Genomic DNA, 19,836 nt, shown 5'->3' on the forward strand with positions numbered 1-19,836 from the left:
GCAAAGAATTCCGAGATCTAGAGTGTTAGCTTAGGTCAAGCTTTGTCATCTTAATACTGGGTCATTTCATACGCCTGATTCTGAGTTCCTCCAGGCATGACGACAAGAGTACCATACTCCATAGGATGTCCCTGCTAGTAGATATGAGCAAGGCTTCAATCAAATGGGATATCAAGATCTTACAATGTGCGTTGCTCGGATGTGGCGGCGGAGGTTCGAGGCCTGGTGTGTTGTCTTTCCGGCCTTGTTGAACCGATCACAGTAGGGACATCTGAATGCGCAGGGAGCGATTGTCTAGAAACGATTCGACATGTTAGCCTTGAACTCAGGCAAGGTTATTTGGGATACGTACGAGCTCAGCATACTGGGTGGGCCACTGCCATGCGCCGTGGGTTCCGCAGTCACAAATCATCTTGGGGGGGTTCCTGACATTCGTTAGCCTGAATCAGTGATGGAATGACCTCAAAACTTACGCCCAGACCTGGGGCTCGCCGGTCCCAAAATATGTCCAGTAACTGCCACCGGTCATTGGAGAGCCAGACATTGGGAGGTAAATGGTAGACTCAGCGCTGGGATTTGGGGAAGTGGACATCGTGATGGATATCACTGGTGTGGGCTGGTTAAGTTGTGTTGATGAAGTGATAGGAGTAGATCGGAAGAGGAAGTGGGAGGAGAGGGATATTTTGCAGGCACAAAACGAACCAGGCAGCAGTGTCAATGTATGTGTGGTGCTATTTCCCACCGAGTTGGGAAGGAAAGAGATGGAAACGATATGACTTGGTAAAGACGTGGAAGGGGAAGCCTGGTGTCCTCACAAGGACAAAGACGAGGCAACGGCAAAGGCAAAGGTTGCAATATCAAATATTAATATCAAGATCAAATTCAGTTAACTCCAAGTAAATCTTCCAGTCCATTTTCTTCCCAACTCCAGTCTTTTTCACTTCCCAAAACACCCAAGCATGATATACAGTAGTCAAAGCATGATAAATATCAGAAAGAAACCCCCAAGAATGCTCCACTATCCATTAGATCTCAGCCAGAAGCCTAATACCACTGATTCCCGGCTTCTCCAAGCTTCTTCTTCTTCGGATTCAGCGATACAACCCGTTGTCCAGGTAGCGTATCCGCCGTGAAAGCCGCCTCGAATATACTTGCAATCCCACGCTTAGCATAATGCACGAAAGAATCATAATCATCCCGTTTCCCATTGATAGCACCCCACTCAATCCCACCAGGCGTAGTTCCATCCCCAAGATCACTCCACCGCGTAACAACAATACACTGCCTGAACCTGCGATCCATTTGATCCTCGCTCAGTTTAACCTCAATGAGATACTCAGTTGGACACTCGGGACACCTCCGCATCGGTCGACAAAACCCACACAGCGTCGTCAGCGCATTCGGATCGAATATTTGTCCCGCAATTCGGTCCTTCACCCGGTGCTCAAGCCCCTGTAATCCGCCAGTACTCCGCGGCCGCGGAATATGATCCAGCGCACATTTACACGCCGGCATCAGCTCACCGTCGCGCCAGTGCGCGCACGCGCTAAAGTACGGCCAGTAGTCTTCGCGCGAGTACAGGAGCATGCGCTGCGCGGATGGCGTGAGACCTGGGTCCGCGAAGGTCTGACTGGTGACACGCATTAAGAGCCGGCCTTCGTTGACGTGGAAGCGCGATGTGTGCGACCAGTTGTCGCGCTGCCAGCGTCGGCCAAGTTCATCTGGTGCGAGGCCGTAGCTGGGGCCGAAGCGGTGGGCGCGCATAACTAGTTGCACGAATGAGAATGTGATGTTGCGGCCGTGGGTTATGCGGTGGCGGGGCGGTGGTTTTAGGGGGTTTGTTGAGTTTGGGCAGTTAAAGAGCGGGTTTAGGACGTGGCTTGGGCGAATGCGTTCGGATCCTTCTTGTGTGCGCCTGTGATATTTTACGCAGGGGAGGCAGAGGAGGTGGTGTGGGAGGGACATGTCCAGGCCGGAGAGGAAGTTGATCTTATGGGTGTGGTTGTCTGGGTGGTCTAGAGCCATGAAATATCTTGGGCCCAGTCTTCGGTATAACGTGATGCTGGCGACTGCTAGACTTGCTGCTTCGGCGGGATTCAAGTGTCCTGCTATTTGCGCCCATAGCTTTGGTGGTAGACTTGCTATATCACCCTCGCCTGGGGGTCGATTTTCATTTCCCTCGTAGGTTAGAGCGCTGGTATCGTTGACGTCGAGTGTGCCTATCGTATGGATGATTTCTGTGTAATCTCTTCGCTCACCCAGCTGTGAGTCAATTTGCGAGTGCAACTCCTTGTATTTGAGTCTATGGGCATGCAATGGAGCCAGCTCTGGCATTGGAGGGACTTCTTCGACACTGGAGCGCGCGGCCAGCCGCAGGTCTGTGGTCGATCTGCCCTTGCGGAGGGTTTGGCGGGATTTCTTGGGACGCAATGCATTGGACAAAAATGACTTGAAGCCATTCTTGTGGCCAGGACTTTCTGCCGACATCATGGAGTTGCCAATGAATGCAAGTGTTCGAGGCTTAGATGGAGAATATCAGGGTCTTGCGTTTCGGATGCTTGCGGTGATCTTCCGCATTACGCGGTCCGCCCGGCCCGGTCTACCACATTCATCGGCTTTCGAGAGGAACAGGAAATTGCTAAATAGGAGAATTTTATACCAAATTGATAATATTGAAAAACACATGCTACAATACAGGGGTAATTGAAACGCCAAGACATCATAGCAGCATTTAGTTACAAATGAAATATGGTTATTTAAGCGAAGCGCTTCTCGACAGTCTTCCAGTTGATGACATCCCAGATGGCGGAGAAGTACTCGACCTTGCGGTTCTGGTATTGGAGGCTAGATAAATGATTAGTATAAGTAATGAATCATCAAAACAGGATTTCTTACTAGTAAGCGTGCTCCCAAGCGTCAATACCAAGCAGAGGCTCGAACTGGCCGACGACAGGGTCCTGGTTCTGGTATGGGGTTAGTAACTAGAGCGGTCCGTACCAAGCGTAATCATCAAAATTAACTTACGGCATAGGTGCGGATGCTGATCTGTCCAGTCTGCTTGTCCTTCACGAGCCAAGCCCAGCCACTGCCCTGGATGCTGGCAAGAGCAGCGTTCATCTTGGACTGGAAGTCGCCGAAGCCACCGTAGGTGGTGTCAATAGCCTTGGATAGAGCACCAGAGGGGGGCTCGCCGCCACCGGCACTCTTGGGGGCCAGGTTCTCCCAGAAGAGGGTGTGGTTGAGGTGGCCACCACCGTGGAAGTTGACAGCGGGCTTAAGGGCGATCTGAGCAGCGATGTTGCCCTTAGCCTGGGCCTCCTGGAGCTGCTCCATGGTGTTGTTGTAGCTGGTCACATAGGTGTTGTGGTGGTTCTTGTGGTGAATCTCCATGATCTTGCCGGAAATGGAGGGCTCAAGGGCGCCATAGTCGTCTTGTTTTGGACATCAGTATGAAATTTTTGATACAAATGGATAGAATAGACAAATACAACTCTAGAGCTCTAGTAGGCACTAAAACACTCAACTTACAGGAAAGATCGGGGAGGGTGGCCTTGCCGCGGGCAAAGGTCAAGCCCGCAGCTCCGGCCTTGGAGGTAGCCGAAGCTCCCGAGCGAAGGGCAACACGGGCAGAGTTGCTAATAAGAGCAGCCATTGTGAGGATATGTGTTAGAACTGAATGTACGGGTGAAAAAGAATAACTAAGGGCGTCAATTGTGAGAGACAAATGACTTCAAAGGAAAAGTTGAGGCGGAGCTATGAAGTAACCGACTCTAACGTCATCTTGTTTTCGTCGGGTCGGAACTTCATTGCTCCGCTTCCGATCCCCACGTGAATTTCATGAGCTCTTGACTTGAGACCCATTCTGCTAGTATACTACTTGTCTACTTTTACTTTTGCTGAAATCCAGAGGGGACAGTCCATTTGGCCACAATTTGCCAATGAACCCCTGAAAAGATGGAGTCGCCTTCCTTTTCTGGCCAGAAGCGCAAAGTCGCTGACATGAGCTCCGATGAAGAAAAGACGCGCCCGACCACCGGCTTTCGAGGATTTGCCAGAGCTGCCTCTCGCTCCATATCGCCCCCCACGATGGCTGGACTAGGTAGTGGAGCCAGCAATATCCGCAACACCATGGCCCCTCGAGGTGGAGGCTCATCACGAGGTGGGAAAGGCATGGGAGGTGGTGGTAGAGGAGGAGCCAACAGTTTTGCCGCACGCATGATGGCCAAGATGGGCTACAAGGAAGGACAAGGTCTCGGAACTACTGGCCAGGGTATCGTCAACCCGATTGAGGTACAGGCGCGACCCCAGGGTGCAGGCCTGGGCGCAGTGAGTGAGAAGTCGAAAAAGACCCGTGAAGAAGAGCGACGAGCAGCTGCACAGAAGGGCGAGATTCTCGAAGACAGCTCCGAGGAAGAACGACAGCGGCGGCGAAAGAAGAAGGAGGAGCGCAAGACACTGAGTCGGAGCGGCACAGGTACACCAGTCCAGCGTGCCAAGCCCAAGTTCCGCACAGCGCGCGAGATTGAAGATGATATGGAAGGACTTGAGGTTCCCAATGTTCTCAAATCACTCGTCGATGCCACCGGAAAAGAGCAGCGTGTTCTCACTTCGACTGCTGGCCTGATGTCGACACAACAATTCGTCAGCCAAGAAGAAGGAGAAGCGTTCAAAATTGCCCAGCGGGCCCGGAATGACCTGGAAGCATTTGCGGATGAATGGAAAGGATTAAAGGAGAGAAAGCTGTTCATCGAACTTGAGGAAGCTCAAGTCGTGGACGAATTGGATGCTTATCAATCCCGACTCAATCATCTCACAGGCCTAATCGCCGCAGTGGAAGAACTGGATATCTTTGAACACGACGAAAGCATCACGACCAAATTTGATGAGATGACGAACAAGCTTGAAGATATTGAAACCAAATATCGAGATTCTATTGATGAGCACCGACTTCCAGAGACCGCAGTCGCAGCTCTACACCCGTTATTCCGCCAAGCCATGGACGAATGGGAGCCTCTTCAAGATCCCACGTTCCTCGTGTCCAACCTCACCCGTCTTCAGCCTCTTCTGTCTCGGACGAATAAGTTAGAAGAGCCCCGGAAACGGGCATCCACCTCACCTTACGAAACGATGATCTACACCCTGTGGCTCCCACGAGTACGCTCAGCACTCCTGAACGATTGGGATGTTTATGACCCGTCCAAGGCAACCGCGCTGGTCGTGGCCTGGAAGGCGATTGTACCGCCATTTGTGTATGCAAACGTTCTCGACCAATTGGTCGTTCCCAAGCTGGGCGTAGCCCTGAAGAATTGGAAACCTCGAACTAGCCGACGACATGGCGGCTCTGAACAAGATGGAAAGTTCCCCTGGTGGCTCTTCACTTGGCTTCAATACTTGGATGAACGACACACCAACCCGAAACAGCCCACTGGTCTCATGTCTGACGCGAAGAGAAAGTTCCGCTCGGTACTTGACACATGTAGTCTGCGCAAGGGTCTGGTCGATCGTGTTGAAATCTGGCGGGACGCCCTAGGGTCCGAATTTGATGTATGCCTACGCAACCACCTCCTGCCACGACTTGCCCGTCATCTGCGCGAGGACTTTACTGTGAATCCACAGGATCAAGACCTCACAGCCCTCAAGGATGTCTTATGCTGGAAGCCGTTCTTCAAGCCCAATGTCATGGGACTATTACTAGTTTCTGATTTCTTCCCCAAGTGGCATGAGATTCTCTACATCTGGCTTACGAACGATCCTAACTACGAGGAGGTCGGAGCTTGGTTCTCTTGGTGGGGCACTCAGATCCCGGCGGAGGTCAACGAGCTTGCCATCGTTGATGATGAATGGAACAAGGGCTTGAAAACCATGGACCTTGCTTTGCAGCTCGGTGATCGTGCTGCTGCCGAACTCCCACGCCCAACTGCGGCACGGGAACTTCCTACGCGGGAAGATAAGGTGGCTGCTGCTGCTGCTGCTGCTGCTGCTGCCGCTACTGCTACTCCCGAACCTCGGGTCAAGGCACCAGTTGTGGAAGAAGTTGCATTCAAGGACATCCTAGAAGGGTGGTGTTTGGAGCAGGGACTTATTATGCTACCCTTGCGTGAGGCTCATCCACAAAACGGCCAACCCCTCTTCCGTATTACGGCTAGTGCCACGGGCAAGGGTGGAGTTGTGGTCTTTGTTCAAGGGGATGTGGTGTGGGTGCAAAATAAGAAGGCGAAGGACATCTGGGAGCCAATGGGATTGGAGGATCAGCTGGTAGAGCGTGCGGAAGGCCGATAAATAATGATCGGTCATTGTATGTATTGAGTACATTGGCATTGAAAATGAACAGAAATGAATAAAAACGTACCTATTCAAGATATCCCAACCTTTATCATGCCATACAGTACATGATGCAGAGCCCAGATATGCAATTCAAGCCATCTACTTATTCTCCGATGCAACCCGGCGTCCAAGTAAGACTGAACTACCTTAATAGTATCTTCCGATGTCTTACAGAGTACATGTCAACTCTGTCTGTACCAGGTCGCCTACGCTTTATTTTTATTATCTTTGAATTTGTGTGTTTAGTGTAATGTGGCACAGAATGCTAAGCTTCATATACATACTGTGTATTAGTGTCGATCTGAAGGAGATATACAAAACTCCATCCTGCTATACTTCCGAAAGGAGTAAGTCCGAGGTTGCAATAGACTCTTATAAATTCATCGGTTAATTGTCGGAGATACAAAACTCCATGGATTTTCTGATATTCGTCAGAACAAAGGAGGGTTTAACCGACTCTAAAATATATAAAGAACTCCATCCTCTCTGTATATTAAAAATCGGGCCAGGTCAAAATGGGAAAGCCGTGATTCTTCAAAATTCCTAATTCCAATTTATACTGGGATCGACAGATCTACGGATTGGAATGCGGGTCATCAGTAGCAGCCAATAACATCACCAACAAAGGTCATCACAACATACTTCACCAATTGTATCAGTTGGATTTGAAGTGCTATTTTCTTCAAGTGGACAAAGCTCAAACGGAGTAGCTCCTAGACCTTTTGACTGTCAAAAGCTGACATTTAAGAATCCTATGATTGGCCCTGAGCCCCTCCTTGGCGAATAAACCTCCATTATTTTCTTGTTTGACTTGCATTAACTGTGGGCTTTTACTGTGTTTTTTTCAAATGAACTGTTGAGAGTCCGTGGTTAAAAAGGGACTTGGCCGATCGTAGTTCTTTTCTTTTTTCTTCGACTTTGTTTGATAGTCTTTTTGTTGATATCCAAGACCAAGACAATAACCCATTCCGGATTCTTCTACTGGATCATATAAAGTACAATTATTTTCCAGCTTGACTTCTTTCATCTTGTCTTCTCCCTCTCGCCGGCTCGTAACTGAAGTTCTGCTGTACATCGTACCTTGGATATCCAAAAGCATATCTGGATAACAGTTTCCTGGAGCATCATGGCATTCCTCTTCATCAAGCAGAAGCTCTTCCCTACAAGGGAATCAGACAAAATACACTCAGGTAAGCAGGGGGAAAGTGAATACATACTCAGACATATACTTACGGCAAATTAACTCTAGGCAAACCTCTCCTCGCCCGCATTGACGACGAAGATACCATCCACGGAGACTCCGATCAAGACCTCGAGTCACAAAGCAGCCGTTCCTATAACACCTTTGGACGGTGCGACAGCCCAGATGAATCAACAACAACAGCCAGCAGTAGCAGCACCAGCAGCACCCGCGCACGCATCAACCCACGTATCGTCTCAGATGCTATCCTCGGTCTCTCAGACGGACTGACAGTGCCGTTTGCCCTGAGTGCCGGACTTTCAGCACTCGGAAATACAAAAGTGGTTGTTCTGGGTGGACTCGCCGAACTAGCAGCCGGAGCCATCTCTATGGGACTCGGTGGATATGTCGGGGCAAAGAGTGAAGCGTAAGTTATCCCATGGCAACGAATCAGCATGTATTCTAACAACAACCAGTGAATCATATCAAACAACAGTCCGTGAAACACAACAGTTAATCCAAATGGACTCGCAAGAGACTCGCGCCATGGTGCGCGAGACCTTCTCTCCGTACGGGCTCTCAGACTCGGCGATTGCGGATATCACACATGACTTGCATGCATCTCAAGACCGACTCCTTGAGTTCCTGCTTGCTTTCCATCACCGCGAGATTGCACCTGACTGTAACCAAGCATGGACATCGGCCATTACCCTCGCGCTGGGCTATTTTATTGGCGGGTTTATTCCACTTATTCCGTACTTCATTGCCTCGCAGGTTATGGTTGCGCTGTATTGGAGTATCTGTGTTATGGCGATTACCTTGCTTGTGTTTGGGTATGTCAAGACCTGTGTTGTACGTGGCTGGTCTGGTCGGGCCAATGTGGTGGCTGGGATTTGGGGTGGAATGCAGATGTGTTGCGTTGGAGGTGTCGCTGCTGGTGCGGCAATTGGATTAGTCCAGTTCATTGATATGGGCAGTAGTCACACCTGATTTGTGATGGTCCTGATTTTCACGTTGCATTGAGCGTTCATGCATTGCAGCATTCGGAGTTTTTGCTTTCTCTCTACTCCTACTGTTTTTCTCATCCTGGTGTGACTCGGGTTATGGGTCTACCAGCGGGCGTTTCAAGGACAAAGAGGCTCTCATGTATTATACACATTTCACGAATCATGATTCATTTCCCACATCAAGTTACAGGATTTCAAATCCAAAGGCATTGGTACTAGTTATCTAGGATATAGGGATATATAGAACAAAAGAACACTAAAGAATCACCCACTCAATGCAATCCCAACCAATTTCTTTGCCTTATCCGACAACTGAATCTTCAAAGCCTCCTCCCTCCCCCGCTCCGACATCTTCCCCCAGGTCTTCCGCAGAATATCAATCATCTTCTCCTCATCTGCAAGCTCCGCCTCAAACTTATCAAACTGATCATCCAAAAATACAAGACAAGCAACATCCTCTAGAGTCTGCGTATCAGGATCCCCCTGCTTAAGATCCGCCTTACGCACCAGTGCGCCAACCCTCGCCGCCTCCTCAGCTGAATACCCACTCTCAACACAGATCTGCTCAACCAGCGCAGCCTGTCGCCTCTGTAGCCCCGCCCGCCATGAGTGATATCCGATCTTCGTAGCGGGGTAGCTGTCCCGCGGAACTTCCCAGCGACGTAGGTGCTGGGCACGGATTGCGAGCTTCAGGAGTTCTGGTGCAGATGGATTCAGGGTTGAAAGATAGCTGGTCATTTTCTGCGCGTAGTGCAGTTCGTATGGGATTGGACCAGTGGCTGTTTGGGCTTGGCGGGGGTCATCGGCGTGCGCTGCGTCGATGCGCTCGAGGGCTGTTTCGTATTTGGTCATTTTTGTGGAGTTGAATGAGATGAATGCAGTAGAAGATAAATGTAGTAGATAGTTGATTTTGAGTGTAACTTGGTGAGAGGAGTTTGAGCTGATCAAATTGGACTTTAGCTAGAGAGCTGCCCAGGTTGATATGCGGTTTTGGATAAGAATAGACGCTAGTCCAGGTGTGGCTTAGTTTTAGAAACTAGTGGTTTCTAATTGGTCGGTGAAGATGTATATACATCGGAACTCCTTACAGGACTTCACATCGGAACTTTGTATGTCTCACATACCAATGACCTTGGCTAAATACATGTAATTATGACTGTCATATCTGTTCTATTAAAAACATGCAATTTGAATTGACACCATAAGACAACGGTGTATAATCTCTACATATCTATCTATAGGATGTTTGCTATTCCACATGAAACTTTGAACAGCAAATAGAGACACCTGGATAACATCAATATCCAGTCAGCTAGGACTAGCCTGCGAGGGACTGTTTCAGGACCGAGCACTGTCGTAATTACAACACGCAACAGCAACAAAAATTACAATCACAATCAGGATGAGGATGAGGTGCTGCCCTTCTGGAACACGAGCAACTCTTGCGAAACATCCGAGTTGTGCGTTTCCACCTGGTAAGTCCTCTCCTTTTCGAAGATCCGGGCCACTTCCTCCAGAGACAGACCTTTAGTCTCCGGGAAAAGGAAGTAGATTGTTGCCATGAAAATCACAAGACAACCCAGATACACCGTGAAGTACTTCCAGTGGATTGCCGCCAAGGCAACTGGGTTTATATATTGGTTGAAGAAGCAAGCCATCGAATCGGTGGTCAGTGTGATAGCAAGACCCTTGGCGCGGAGTTGGAAGGGCAGGATTTCGGCGGGGTATGCAATAAACAAGGGCATATATGCCATATCATAAGCGCTGCAAAAGAGGAAAAGCATGGGAACCACGGCAATGCCAGCTTCCAGCACCTGCATCTCCTGGAAAAGACCGGACATGGTCGTGGCGGCAGAGAGATAGATGAACATCAGCATTGTTGCGATTAGCCAAAGCTTCCGACGTCCGTAACGTTCTGCAGCCATTGCTCCAGCGACCGCAAATCCCAGGTTCCACACCTGCATGCTTATATTGATGGCAGCCTGGTGAGATGCATTATATATACCGACCGATGCTAAGATCGGTGCTAGATAATAAGAAACAACGCCTGGGAGAAAAAAGAAACTTGGTTAGAAATTGTGTCGTAGGGAAGGGGGTTTTCTTTTTGCATACCATTTCCAGACCACTCTTGCATGAATCCCAGAATCACACAAATGGATAGGCGATGCATGTTGCTCCGGGTTGCGAAGAAAGTGCTCCAGCGGCGGCAGCTCTTATCGGATTCGGCGTTGATACTCTTGCAAATCTGGTAGAATTCATCTTGGACAAGTTCGTCGTTTTCGTCTCCATTGGCGTGGTATTTTGCCAGCATTGCCATTCCCTCCTCTTTTCTACCACGAGAGACCAGCCATCTTGGGCTTTCGGGAACAAAGCAAAGACCTATCAATTGAAGGATTGGATAAAACACCTGCGTTAAGCAGGGGAGCTTCCATGACCAACTCCCTATGACTGTGAGACCAGCAAAGCCAATAGTAGCTGACGTGATTGACCCAATGAACCACAGTGCATTGTATAGACCTGTGAAGGCCTGTCGTTGGCGTGGATGTGTTGATTCGGTAATGAGCAACGGTGCAGCTGTTTGTGAGATTCCGACTCCCATTCCAGCTAGAACACGAGCACTGAAAAAGACCCAAGGATGGTTTGTCGCGACTTGAATAATGGAGGCGATGATCACTAGCGAGGAGCCGATGAGAACGCAGATCCTCCGCCCCAAATTGTCGGCGATGTAAGATCCGGGGATGAAGGAGCTAAAAGATCCAAGCGAGACAGCTGCGATAATAAGACCTCTCGCATTTGTGTCAAGACCACCCAGAAATTTGGAGACTTGTGTTTTTGTTAGCTTTCTGTTCCATATAATATAGATGTATAGATGCCTACATTCGGGAAGCACCAGGAGGCCATTGATCATGCTAGCACAATATCCGGCTGTAGCTGATGCAGATAGCATAAACCCGATCCCCAGGTTTAATTTCCGCAGCCCTGGATCCCTGATCCAGCTGCTGTTGGTATTGTTCTGTAAGACCTTGGAGGTCATGTTAGGCGAAATTCTGCTGAGACAGTCTCGTGGAGAATTATTCCGAATCTTGAACTCCGAGCTGTCAAGCTCTTTTATTTAAACACTAAAGATTAATTGGTAAAAAAAAACCTCCGAATGACAATCCGCTCTAGCATTCCTCACATTTATCCAGGACCCGAGCTCTCCGGGCAAGGTTACAGCTGTAGCTAAGGAGTTGGAATGAAGGGAGGGGAGTCAAATGATCCGATCACCGGACAATTTTTCTTAGTTAGCTTTGATGCAAGAGCTCTGATGTGCTCAACATGCCTGTTCAGAAGATCGCGATTGGAAGGTGGACTTCCAAGGCCTTGGGAAGCTCGGATGCTTCAGGAATGCTCGTAGCTCTCATAGCTCCCTCCCCTCACCTTTGCTCACGGGGATCGTTTCCTGAGTTGCCAAAGCCCAGCTCGGGATTTGTAGCTATAGCCTTCGTATGGATTCCCTTGATTATTGGATTCGCAATAGATCGACTTGCCCTTATGCAGGGACATTGTCTCTGTGGAAACGCTGAGAAAGCTCCTCCATAGATCTTCTATGAAACAAACAGGATTTCCTTTCCTTTCCTTTCTTTTTTCTTGATTTTGTGAGTAAGCTCGGCTTACTTCCGTCTGGACTACGTCACTTGATACTCGAAAATGTCTGATCAAGGAGAGACTTGAATCAGGAAGCTATAACGCGTGGAATGATATTACCGGGATTCTGACGCGGACGACCTTATGGCACCAATCGGAAAACTCATCAATATATCCCGGGGACTTATGGTTTCCCCCTTGAGTTGAAGCAGGTCCGGAAAATAAACCTTACTGTATATGTAGATATGATGGTGAAGGCTGACTTGCAGTACTCCGGGATGTCACATACATGATTGAAGTTTAGTCAAACAATTTATAGAACAGACACTAAAAATGCAGAGTATTCATAAGCATGGATTTCGAACTTGCATAGATGGCCAGGTTAGGACTTTTTCTGGGCTTGGCCCTTTTGTTCCTCGTACCTTTTGGTCTTAGCTTGGAACTAGGAGATGCTTTAGATATTGTGCAAGTATCTTTTGCCATGAAAAACATACATACAGTATCTAGCTATTATGTAAATTGGGGTTTAAAGAGGTAAGGTGTATGAAGTTGTGGATATATATATTTGGAGCAATGAAATATGCCTAGTCTTAGGCTCCAAAATTAACAAATTTCCCGTCCATAGTATACTCCCTCTACTCCGTAGTATTGATTCGTTATTCTCAATACTAGATCAAATTGTACCTGTGTTTTCTGCAGAACTAGACCCATAGAAGTCATCAATATGAACGCTCAAATCCTTATGGATTGGAAGCTCTGGTTTTTCAGTCATCTCGAAAGATCTCCAATTATTTAACATCACAACTCGTTCTATGACTCGCCAAATCCATTAAGCTAAGAGAAACTCTGCAGGCACTGCCACAATGCCAAGGGACTGAAGCTGTTCGAGACACCGGACGTCTTGGCGTGGGCTTTTTACCCCTAAACTTAATGTCCCAAGGATCGGAAGATTTTCTTGTCTTATCTGATCTTCATCTTCAGCCCTACCTCCCTGAACCATCATCCTACATTAATCAACCCTGACCTATATTTTGGTCCACACAAAATGACACTCGAAGACCCTCTAAACCTCAACCAATACAAAACAACTATATCCGAACCAAAAAAGAACTGGGTCCCATACTCCTTCAACGAAAAGGAAAAGCTCACCGGCTTCTACAAAGAACAAAATGAAATGATCGATGGCTTCCTCACCGCTAGCGAGGAAGAGCGCCTCAAAGCTGAAGACGAAGCCCAAAACGGCGGCAAAGTAAAGCTCGCCGTACGCGGCAGCTTCACAGTCAACTTCTTCCTCTTTATAATCCAACTCTACGCAGCCGTCACGACCGGCTCTCTAGCACTCTTCGCCACCGCCGCAGACGCCTTCATGGACCTCGTCTCCTCCGTTGTTATGCTAGTCACATCACGCATGTCCTCTCGCCCAAAGCCATACAAATACCCTGTTGGACGGCGCCGCGTCGAAACAATGGGAGTGATAATGTTCTGTGCATTGATGACCATCGTGGCGGTGGAATTGATCATTGAATCAGCCAAGGCGCTTGCGGCGGGAAAGACAGAGTCTGAGAAGCTACATATCGTGCCGCTGATATGTGTTGGCGTTGCTATCTTCTCCAAGTTCTGTATGCTCTTGTACTGCTATGGTTTGCGCCGGTACCCGGCTGCTCATGTCTTTTATATTGATCATCGGAATGATCTGGCTGTTAATGGATTTGGGCTGATCATGTCGGTTGTGGGTGATCGATTTGTGTGGTATCTTGATCCTGTGGGCGCATGCTGTATTGCGCTGCTTATTTTGTTCTCGTGGGCGTCGACGGCGTTTGAGAATATGTGGTTGCTTGTGGGCAAATGTGCTCCACGTGAATTTGTGAATAAGTGTATCTATGTGACACTGACTCATGACCAGAGGATTCAGAAGGTTGATACGGTAAGTTCTGGAGGTGAATTTGGTGGATTTATTATTGGCATTTTGACTGACTTTACATAGTGTCGCGCTTATCATTCCGGCCAGCAACTCTATGTTGAGGTTGATATTGTCATGGACCCTGAGACTAAGCTTCGCGAATCTCACGATGTAAGCCAAGCGCTGCAGCGTAAGTTGGAAGGGCTGGCAGATGTCGAGCGAGCCTTTGTACATGTTGATTATGATTACATGCATGATGTCAATGAGGAGCATCGACCACTTTATGATATTGGGGGATCAAAACACTCAATCAGAGATTTAGTGAAACGATTATGGTCTAAAAACAAAAAGCAGACAGACGGAACAGCTGTGTGAGAAGCATCGGTTATATTATAGTTGAGCTGGTCTCGTAAGGTCTCGGAGTGTCCGCACAGCAACAAAGTGAAGTCCAATAAAAGAAATTAACATCGGCTTTATTAATTCCAAAAGTACGTTCTCGGTTGCATGGCAATTTGGTATGAGAAACAAAAGCAAACCCTGGTATCAACACAACCCCGAGAGACGCAAATCATGATATCAATCCCATACATATGTGCCATTCTACCCAGATTAAACGGCGGCGTTCCTCTTCTTGGTCTTTATAAACATGCCGTATGGCTTGACAGTGAAAGCGCCATTGAAATTATTCCCTTCCATGTCAAATGTATAGTCCTTATCCGCCAACTCAAAGTCAACATCCTTAATGATGCGAATGAGTGCATGCATGGACCATTCCCAAGCATATCGCTTACCGTAACACACACGTTTCCCGTTGCCAAACCCTTTCTTCACACCGCTTGGGAGCCGGTCAAAGGCCTCACCGAGCATGCGCTCGGGCTTGAAAGCATTGGGGTCATCAAAGACAGCAGGATCGCGGTTGACAGCGGACAGGATTGCAATAATGGGCTGGGTCTTGGAAATTTCGTATTTTCCCCCACCGAGTAGGACAGGACCATCAGTGGGCAAAGGCTCAATGTTGAAGCCCGGGGCTGTGGCGCAGAGACGGAAGGATTCACGGAGGATTGCTTCACAGTAGGGTAATTGCGAGAGATGGAAGTGTTCAATTTGGCCGGAGGGGCCGATGAGGGTGTCAATTTCCTGACGGGCACGGGTGATCTCGTCTGGGTTTTTGGCAAGATAGTACAGAGTGAAAGTAACGAGGTTCGGGGTCGTGGCACTGCCGATGAGAATGTTGATTATCTCGTCGATGACCCGACTATCTGGAAGGGATTCTCCGGTCTTCGGGTCCTTTTCGTGAAGCAGGGCGTGCAGCAAATCTCGCTGTACTACAGGCTTAGCACGTCGATTGGCGATCATCTGAGCGCAATAGTCGCGACAAGTTTTGATATCCTTGTCGAATGTACTCTGGTACAAGAGCCGAGTAAGGAGCTTAGGTCGTGTGGGCCGACGCACAGCTTCAAAGGTTGTATCCAACATAGCTTTGATAACAGAGGGCTCTTCGCCAAGGACACAGTCTACATGCTGACTGAAGAAACATTTCATGTTGGCAGCATGGTTCAGCCGATCCAAGTCATTGGAGACATCCACAGGTTTCCCGGCGCTGTCTGTTGAAGTCCATTTCCAGATTAAGTCGTCTGTTGTGAGTTGTATATCCCTATGCATCTCCTTGACGGCATCGGGCAAAACGAAAGGAGCCATGATACGATGCGCGATGCCCCAACTTTCCTCATTGTGAAAGGCAGTAAAGAGACTGTCGTGGGCAAGACTGCGGATCTCGACAATAGGACCGGTGACGCATTTTCGAAAGCGCTTCTCATCACAAATTTCCTCGAGTAGAGCTGCGTTTGTAATGAAGACGAGCTGCTTGGTGAGAATCTTGATTTTGAAGATACCAGAACTTCCATGTTCTGCTGCCAGCTTATTTAGAGAAGCCCAGGTATTGCCAGGGATCATATCAAAGATATTCCCAAGAATTGGAAGCCCCTGGGGCTGAGGGATAGGCGAAGGCATAGTGTGTACTCTGTATACACCAGAGGGTGAGAAGAAGAAAACGACTTTCACTCTTAAAACAAAGAATGCCAAGGACGCACCAATTGCACAAGCTGTGCCACATGACAAATTGACAATCCTCTGAATGGTCAATTACTTTTTGGTGATGTGACGAGCTGTGAATAGATCCCTCGGATATCCAATTGGACAAGAATTAAATGATCAGCAGCGTCACTCGTGTTAGAGCTGCAGAGCTACACAACCCCGCATGTGTGATATGTGATATGTCTAGTGCTTTGTGGTGTCTAAAAGCTTTGAAAGTGAAAGATGTTTAGAGTATTCACTCGGGGTTATAATTTCTAAACAGTCTTGCTTTGCTTTTACTCTTTTTCCAGCTTCCGATTTCCATGAAAAACTAGGATATCTCAAAACTCAAAACATCATTATCCCCTTGATAGTCCTGTACCTAGAACCCTAGAGTTTGGCTTGAGGCACACAGTTCACGTAGTTCTGGAGAGCCTTTCTTTGTTCATTCAGATCTGGGACACACTTTATGTGATACGCAGGTGCTGATACCTTCAATGAGACATGGTCTCAGACAAAAAGACCTAGGAAGTCAGAGTATAATAATGTGATAAAAGCCATCATTTAGCCCACAAACAATCTAGGCTAGAAGCCCGGACCCCGAAGAGCCCATCACAATACACCTAGATAGGTGTTAGGTACAGAGTACAGGGCAACAGGTGACAGACACAGCATATCTCGAGGTACGGAGTACCTAGAGAGATCCGTAGAGAGCCCAAGAAACCCAATGCCCAATGCCCTGCCAGGAACCCGAAAACGCTGCCAATCGGGAAACAGCACCACTTTTAGGTCCCCGAGAAAGGCTTCAAAAGCGGACGCGGCGCCATGTGATTGGCGGGTCGTAATCTCACCATATCTGACTCCGTAGAAAGGACAGGACATCGGGTTTTCTGTGGCTGGCTGAGGATGTCAGAGTGGATCGGATATTCTGCATGGCAAAAGCGCGAGATATTTCGGCCGTTTATGGCCACACATTTAATCAAGACCAACTTCATCTATGGGATTGGGGTTCTTTAATATCCCAGTGCTTTAGGTTGCTTTTGGCCTCTCTACAGTGAAAGAGAAGCTATTTACATACAAAAAGAAGCCTACTTTCCAGTGCAGCTTCTACCTTACAATGAAGCATCTTGTCATCTATTGAATCGATTGACTGATTCTTCGGCACTTGTCTCGTCGCGGAATGATATCTCCACGCCAGGTTCAAGGCTCCAAAGACTCATATAAAAAAAATATAAGGAAGTGTCATGCACACTCCCTGTAAATCATTGATGAACACATCGGACCACATTGGCCGGTTAGAAGAATCATGGAAAAAAGAAGCATAAGAGACCAAAAAAGCAGAATAACCAACCATTACAGCAGAGATCTCGAATAGCTGTGCGCGAGATAAAAAAAAAAAAAAAAAAAAAACAAGGGAAGAAACAAAGCTTACGAAAATAAAAGCAATTGATCATATCCACTTTGGATAGCTTTGTTTCCCGCCCGAACGCCGTCCGATTGATGAAGCCGGGTATATCCAGCACCGTGATGCAACATGTACTCAGAATGAAAAAAAAAAAAACAAAATAGGGGGAAGCCATATGAATCGGTCTCAATGGCAAGACTCGAGCCATCACCCCGTCACCCCTAGGTTAATATGGGCAGAATTGTTTCATCGAAAAAAAAAAATTAAACAGAAACAGCTTTTTGGTTGATTCGAAATGATCATAAAACCCATTTCGTCATCTGGCCCCGATGCCGAACATGCCTACCCCATAGCTAGTGCTTCTTTCGGACATGGGGGTTGACACCTTAGCGACGTGGTCCTGATTAATTGGATTAATTCTTATCAACATCGGTTACCATGGGAATGCGATACCTTCTTGCGTTTCTTCTTTCCAGTTCCCTCACCGTTCGAGTAGAATCCTGGGTCATCATCATCATCCACAAACCCTTCGCCATAGCCGGCAAAGCTATTGTCATCGTAATGTCTCTTGCGGCCCCTACTAGGCCGTGGCCGCTCTGCTTCCTGTGATCGTGGAGATGCGGCATATGATTGAGTAGAGGGGCGAGCAGCTAGACCTGGGGTAGCCTTTTTGCCAGTTTCGCCTGCCGCTGGATTCTTGACCGGCTTTTCGTGACCCAAGATATCTTCCCAGAAATCATTATTGGGAATAGGTCCTGGTTCCATCTGCATAGCCCGCGATTGAAGATTGTGCAACGCCGAATCCATATCTGAAACCTTGATAGCTTTGCCATGCACCTTCTGGTTCTGCCATTCCTCTTCAGGCCACAGGGTCATGTACCTCAGACTGCCAGGAGCGCCGATCTCCTGCTTGAGGGGTTTATTCCGGCCAGCGAGTCCCAGTCCTTTTAGCTTTCCTTCGTATGATTTCCGGAGGCGGTTGATCTTCTCTCCCGTCACGGGATCCATGCGTGCTACCGAATGCGCGATTGGGCCTAGCCCATAGAGAGAAACGAGGTCCACCGAAGGGTCTGGACCAGTAACGATCGGAGCTGTCAAGGAGTAAAAAGCAGTGTTAACAACTTTATTTCCAAGAATGTTCAAGATCAGTGCATTCGTGCAGCTGCATGCAGCAGACACCATGCATTTTGGGGAATCTTACAGCTTTTGCAAAGATGAAAAGCCGAGGTTAGCTCTTTCTGAAGAGAATCAAGACTGAGACTGAGGGTATCAGCCCGGCTAGTCGGCTGTGTATCAATATCCATAGCGTCGGGCTCTGTCGAGTACTGACCCTGCCCGGTGGCAAAGTCGTTAGTTCCGTCGGTTTGTAAGGTCTGCCGATCGTGGCCGGTCGGTTTGTGTTGTGTTGGTTGCTGGGTGGGACTTGCTCCCGAGTTTTCTGCCGAGTCCTGTATCCCCGTATTGAAAGATTTTCTCCCCTGATCCGCATCCTCTGAGGTCGCATTCGTAGGATGACCACTCACACTGCTGGCAGGAGTGGGGAATGAATTGGTTGTGCTCATTGTGGGCTGCTGGGAGACTTGGGTAGACATCGGCGCAGAGGATGGAGGGGAGGAGATGTTCGGAGGTTGGACCGTCGCCTGATTCGGTGATGTATGCGAGGATATGAAGTTGGCGGCATGACTTTGTTCGCTCACCGACATCAACGGAGGGGATGTCGGGGTTTGGGGAATGTGGTCCGAAGAAATGGGTAACCGATGGTTCTCTTTGAGAGATCCGGCAGGCGAGGAAGGTGAAGGAGGTCTTGCTTGAAAGGATGCTGGGTGAGTGCGATCAGACATGAGAGCCCGAGGAAAAGTTCAGCATGCAGAAACGGTATTGACCAGAGCGGCTCTGGATCCGAATCGCAAAGTGTGATACAGTGCCTGGAGAGGGGGGATTCCCGGTCACGATCGACGGTCGCTCAAGCAGGCGAGCAGGTCATTCAACGGGCGAACTAGATCATCTGCACTTCAAGGGACTAAAGTGAATCCCTACAAGTGGTGCAAATTGGGTGGCTGATGAGTGGCTGTGGTTGAAGCAGGGTGATGATGGAGACAATCCTTGTGGTCAAAGCCGGCGAGGATGACGGCGAATTCTTTCACGTGACTGGTCTTGGCCCGATGTCTTTATTTGGCACATGCATTGTATCTATTGATTTATGTACAAATATGCATTCATCTATTCATCTATTCATTGTTATCTTACTTTTCTCTTTATTCTCAATACAATAGGAGTGCATCAATTGGATAATTCAAACATTCATCTCCCGAGTGGCAAC

The 19,836-nt window shown here is 48.3% G+C and overlaps 10 protein-coding genes across 10 annotated transcripts; 3 read left to right on the forward strand and 7 right to left on the reverse strand.

The window, feature by feature from the left end:
- Positions 1–50: 50 nt before the first annotated feature.
- PGRI_000380 (Zinc finger, C2H2) lies at positions 51–592 on the reverse strand (the record flags this gene model as incomplete). Its single annotated transcript, XM_040787751.1, has 4 exons — positions 51–134; positions 184–294; positions 353–425; positions 474–592. The coding sequence occupies 4 exons, from the start codon at positions 590–592 to the stop codon at positions 51–53; spliced, it is 387 nt and encodes a 128-aa protein (XP_040651523.1).
- A 452-nt stretch (positions 593–1,044) lies between these two features.
- On the reverse strand, positions 1,045–2,490 carry PGRI_000390 (uncharacterized protein; the record flags this gene model as incomplete). Its single annotated transcript, XM_040787752.1, has 1 exon — positions 1,045–2,490. The coding sequence occupies one exon, from the start codon at positions 2,488–2,490 to the stop codon at positions 1,045–1,047; it is 1,446 nt and encodes a 481-aa protein (XP_040651524.1).
- A 266-nt stretch (positions 2,491–2,756) lies between these two features.
- sod2 (superoxide dismutase sodB) lies at positions 2,757–3,652 on the reverse strand (the record flags this gene model as incomplete). Its single annotated transcript, XM_040787753.1, has 4 exons — positions 2,757–2,844; positions 2,896–2,963; positions 3,025–3,431; positions 3,529–3,652. 4 exons carry the CDS (start codon positions 3,650–3,652, stop codon positions 2,757–2,759), a joined length of 687 nt encoding a protein of 228 aa, XP_040651525.1.
- A 302-nt stretch (positions 3,653–3,954) lies between these two features.
- On the forward strand, positions 3,955–6,279 carry PGRI_000410 (putative G-patch domain protein (TFIP11); the record flags this gene model as incomplete). Its single annotated transcript, XM_040787754.1, has 1 exon — positions 3,955–6,279. One exon carries the CDS (start codon positions 3,955–3,957, stop codon positions 6,277–6,279), a length of 2,325 nt encoding a protein of 774 aa, XP_040651526.1.
- A 1,171-nt stretch (positions 6,280–7,450) lies between these two features.
- PGRI_000420 (VIT1/CCC1 transporter family protein) lies at positions 7,451–8,494 on the forward strand (the record flags this gene model as incomplete). Its single annotated transcript, XM_040787755.1, has 3 exons — positions 7,451–7,514; positions 7,574–7,931; positions 7,981–8,494. 3 exons carry the CDS (start codon positions 7,451–7,453, stop codon positions 8,492–8,494), a joined length of 936 nt encoding a protein of 311 aa, XP_040651527.1.
- A 281-nt stretch (positions 8,495–8,775) lies between these two features.
- PGRI_000430 (DUF4202 domain-containing protein) lies at positions 8,776–9,363 on the reverse strand (the record flags this gene model as incomplete). The annotated part of the gene is made up of 1 exon (XM_040787756.1): positions 8,776–9,363. The coding sequence occupies one exon, from the start codon at positions 9,361–9,363 to the stop codon at positions 8,776–8,778; it is 588 nt and encodes a 195-aa protein (XP_040651528.1).
- A 545-nt stretch (positions 9,364–9,908) lies between these two features.
- On the reverse strand, positions 9,909–11,545 carry PGRI_000440 (Major facilitator superfamily domain, general substrate transporter; the record flags this gene model as incomplete). The annotated part of the gene is made up of 3 exons (XM_040787757.1): positions 9,909–10,558; positions 10,624–11,334; positions 11,389–11,545. The coding sequence occupies 3 exons, from the start codon at positions 11,543–11,545 to the stop codon at positions 9,909–9,911; spliced, it is 1,518 nt and encodes a 505-aa protein (XP_040651529.1).
- Positions 11,546–13,183: 1,638 nt separating this feature from the next.
- Positions 13,184–14,413, forward strand: PGRI_000450 (cation diffusion facilitator family transporter; the record flags this gene model as incomplete). The annotated part of the gene is made up of 2 exons (XM_040787758.1): positions 13,184–14,062; positions 14,123–14,413. 2 exons carry the CDS (start codon positions 13,184–13,186, stop codon positions 14,411–14,413), a joined length of 1,170 nt encoding a protein of 389 aa, XP_040651530.1.
- Positions 14,414–14,647: 234 nt separating this feature from the next.
- Positions 14,648–16,048, reverse strand: PGRI_000460 (putative cytochrome P450; the record flags this gene model as incomplete). The annotated part of the gene is made up of 1 exon (XM_040787759.1): positions 14,648–16,048. The coding sequence occupies one exon, from the start codon at positions 16,046–16,048 to the stop codon at positions 14,648–14,650; it is 1,401 nt and encodes a 466-aa protein (XP_040651531.1).
- A 1,784-nt stretch (positions 16,049–17,832) lies between these two features.
- PGRI_000470 (uncharacterized protein) lies at positions 17,833–19,219 on the reverse strand (the record flags this gene model as incomplete). The annotated part of the gene is made up of 3 exons (XM_040787760.1): positions 17,833–17,916; positions 17,970–18,607; positions 18,718–19,219. 3 exons carry the CDS (start codon positions 19,217–19,219, stop codon positions 17,833–17,835), a joined length of 1,224 nt encoding a protein of 407 aa, XP_040651532.1.
- Positions 19,220–19,836: the final 617 nt, after the last annotated feature.

The sequence above is a fragment of the Penicillium griseofulvum genome, assembly GCF_001561935.1.
Source record: "Penicillium griseofulvum strain PG3 chromosome Unknown contig_79, whole genome shotgun sequence".
Taxonomy (NCBI): Eukaryota; Fungi; Ascomycota; class Eurotiomycetes; order Eurotiales; family Aspergillaceae; genus Penicillium; species Penicillium griseofulvum.